The 3,687-nt window shown below is 50.6% G+C and overlaps 1 protein-coding gene across 1 annotated transcript; it reads left to right on the forward strand.

Moving 5' to 3' along the window:
* The first annotated feature begins 1,395 nt into the window (after positions 1-1,395).
* Positions 1,396-3,456, forward strand: LOC123516059 (segmentation protein even-skipped-like). The gene is made up of 3 exons (XM_045275078.1): positions 1,396-1,921; positions 2,030-2,301; positions 2,631-3,456. The coding sequence occupies exons 1-3, from the start codon at positions 1,714-1,716 to the stop codon at positions 3,252-3,254; spliced, it is 1,104 nt and encodes a 367-aa protein (XP_045131013.1). The 5' UTR covers positions 1,396-1,713; the 3' UTR covers positions 3,255-3,456.
* The last annotated feature ends 231 nt before the right edge of the window (positions 3,457-3,687 follow it).

A 3,687-nucleotide genomic window follows, 5' to 3' on the forward strand; every position in this document is an offset into this window, starting at 1 on the left:
AATAAGCCGAGAAGGTTGGTTGGGCATTCTATAAGATAACATGAAAGTAGATACAATAGACTGCTTCGCTCGAAATTGCATAGATACTCGTAGATAATCTAATGCAGTGGTTCTCAACCTGTGGTACTCGTACCACTAGTGGTATACGCGAAGGCCTTCCAGGTGGTATGTGAGCACTTTCGGGATCATATGCAATTTTTAGGTAAATTAAATTCATTCGTTTCTCAGAAAAAAGATATTATTGCCTTACACAGGATTATCTGGCATCAATCAGCTGATGGAGAAGAAACGCATTGAATTGAGTGTGTTCCTTGTTTTTAGTTCATTTGTGTTTTACATGTCAGTAAATTGATATTTGCGGAAATTTATTTTTTCTGGAAGCAGGTGGTACGCGGGGACTGTACGTGACCTCCAAGTGGTACTCGTTCAGTTAGGAAAAGTTTGGGAACCATTAATCTAATGCATCAGTATCGTGACAAACAAAAACATTGACGCTTATAGGCATAATGAGAGATGGCATGATGTGCTGACCATTACCTGAATGAAAGGTAGAAAGCGATTTCAGCCAAAGAATATATCCTCTTGAAGTTGTAGCTCTCACATTTCTCTAGGATTCCTTCTCTTCTGTATCTTTCAGAGTCCATCACTCTTTTTCTCGCCGTCGTCACGCCTTCCTTACCTCCTCGTTTCTATCCTCCTCACCCCCCCAAGCGTGTATAAAAATACGTATAGTGGTGTGTGTGTGTGTGTGTGTGTGTGTGTGTGTGTGTGTGTGTGTGTGTGTGTGTGTGTGTGTGTGTTCGCCACTGAGGCCCTGCCGTCGAGATCCGCCCTGTGCCGGCAATATAAAGCTCAGACCAATCTCACGCTCAAGGCCGGCGACCATTTGATGAAATTACGGGGCTGGATTACCATCAAGATCGATTTGGCGCGAATGGCTTCCAGGGGATCAGTCGCCATCGCGGTGTAATTGGACCAAACTGGCGGAGCAATTGAAGCCTTGATAGCGCTGCCGCCAAGCCTCTTCCCTCTCCCGCCCCTTCCTTGTCCCCCCGACACAAGGCGCCCCTGGCTCAAATCTGCCTTAATGAAACCCTAATTGGTGAGGAGGTGTGTCTGCGGCCCGCCCCTCACATGCCCGCGCTGTTTACGTTCAGGTGACAAGTGACGCTGGCTATGATGTGTCACCTGCCTGCCGCCGCCCGCACCACGAGTGATGGCCGCCTCATACCCGCGATTAAAAAACTGCCATGCTCGATTTTTAGTGGCTTCCCGAGATTTATTGGATGCAAGAAACTTTAAGGGTAGGAAAAAATATCTCATTATATCACAATCAATTCTGATCAAAGTAATTCAGCGCAGCCATTAACCACGGCCGCCAATGGAAGACCAGGTTCCGTTGAGGGCGGGGCTCTGCGGGGCCAGAGCTTGGGGTTGGTTAGCAGAGGGTGGCGGGAGGCTCTGAACTCCGCCCCCTCTGACGTGGCCAATCAGCGGTCGGGTGTCAAGTGAAGCTGGCCTGGGGGAGCAGCGGGTCACCAGTGCTGTCTGTTGGTGACTGTCGAGACGGGAGTATTAGTGTCTCCAGATATTTTGAGCATCACAACCCATCCATCCTCGCCGCAGGCTACTGCCCCCCGCCTCAGCCACGCCTCTCACGCCACATCGCGAAAAGTTCACGTCTCTGACTACGATTCCAAGGAACTGAAGACAATGCAGCCCTTCCGTGGATCCCCTAGGATGGTGACAGGCCTGGGAGACGGCATGGCTCTCCTTGGAGGACATCCAGCACCAGTCAGTCCCCCCTGCAGCCCCCAAACTCCCAGCGTTACACCCCCGTCGCCCACACCCAGCACGCCTCCATCCCCCATGCCGGCATCGTCTGACAACAACACCGGTGTCAAGAAGGAACTGCAATCAGGTAAATTCTTGTAGATGCGCTGAGCTTGATGGAAGTGTTGACAGGATCGTTTTATTAGTATGAAATTGATATGGTGACAGAATTTATATTTTGTGTTGCCATCCACAGACAGCCAAGCAGCCCGTCTTTCCCCCGCACCACCAGCAGACACCCTCTCCAGCACAGAGTTGCCTCAGCAGTCCCTTTCAGCGGTTCAGATGAAGGACGGATCGTCATGTCCCTCAGCACAGTCCGTGACGGATCCCAGGCGCTATAGGACAGCCTTCACCAGGGAACAGATTGGGCGCTTAGAAAAAGAATTCCTGAAAGAGAATTACATCAGCCGACCGCGGCGATGTGAGCTAGCGAGGGAACTGAGCCTTCCCGAAGCCACTATTAAGGTAAGAGTATTTTACATTCTACGAATGATATTGAATTTTTGTTGGGACTTTGTAAAAGTATAGTAAATTCATTATTCCCCGTGCGATCAATGAGTGTGACTAACAAACACTGGGCGTGACTTCTTTTTTTTTTTTCCTTTCTTTTGCCCTTGGCTGGCCCTCTTCCCTACATTAAAAAAAAAAAAAATTGGTGTATCTCTTGAACTGAGAATTGCTCCTCAACACCGGATGTGACTCCCCAGTAATGGATATTGCTCTCTAACATTTAGTAACATTGGGAAGGCCTTCCTAGCATTTGTTTTGGCTCCCTTACACCGAATTTCCCGCAGGTGTGGTTCCAGAATCGCCGAATGAAGGACAAGCGGCAGCGCCTGGCACTTGCTTGGCCCTATGCTGATCCCGCCCTGGCCGCCTACCTGCTGCACGCCGCCGCCGCCACCGGAGCCTATCCGCCCTACTTGCCGCCGACGCTAGGGCACACCGCTCCCTGGGCCGCCGCGGCGGCCGCCCAATTGGCAACACCTGCTTTCAGTCCCCCAAGCCACCAGTCGTCTGTTGGCCGCTTCGCGCCCTATCCACGTCTTCACCCACCCATCCTCTCGCCGCCCTACACAAGGCCGTCAGAAATTCCAGTCCTTGGGCCTCCTCTCGCCATCAGCCACTTGTCATCTTGTCCCGTCCGCGACTCCGTCAAAGTTGGGGGTGACGGATGCTTCTGTGGCTTCCTTTATCCTGAGCTAACACACGCCCTGACGCCCTCACTGGTCGGGTCCACCGCATCTCCTTGTACTGCCAGCAACCCCGCCCCCGTCCAGCTCCGAAATGATGCCTCGGGTCACCACAGTCCTGTTGGGCGTCCGGCAGCACCTTCAGCCAGGGAAGCCCTCGGGTCATCATCTCAAAAGACCCCACGCGGTCTTTTCCAACCATATCGTGATGACCTCGTCTCTTGAGGTCACATGGAAGAACTTACTGTGATTACTCTGTTAAGATGATCAGTGGTGTGACTTCCTCCACGCTGGAGGTGGCCTTCCACATGACCACTGCCCCGCGGCACAGCGTCGCCCCGCACTTTGGGGATCGCGGACCCGCATGGACCATCATGGTACTGTGTTACTCATGTACAGATAATGTTAATAAATATATTTTCAATCATTCTGCCTTAATTATCCTGATGCTATGGGGTGTAGGGAACAGGTTTTGTGTTGATAAGAGGACATTCTTTTAATGTTTGTTAAGAGATTTATTCTTAGAACAACGAGCAGTACATTGCAGACGTGCATTATTATTATCAGTAGTAGTAGTAGTAGTAGTAGTATAGTACTTTTACCTACATTATTATCATTATTTTCCTTCATCATCGTCCTCGTCATCATTTTCAGGATT

Source organism: Portunus trituberculatus, chromosome 40 (assembly GCF_017591435.1).
Source record: "Portunus trituberculatus isolate SZX2019 chromosome 40, ASM1759143v1, whole genome shotgun sequence".
Taxonomy (NCBI): domain Eukaryota; kingdom Metazoa; phylum Arthropoda; class Malacostraca; order Decapoda; family Portunidae; genus Portunus; species Portunus trituberculatus.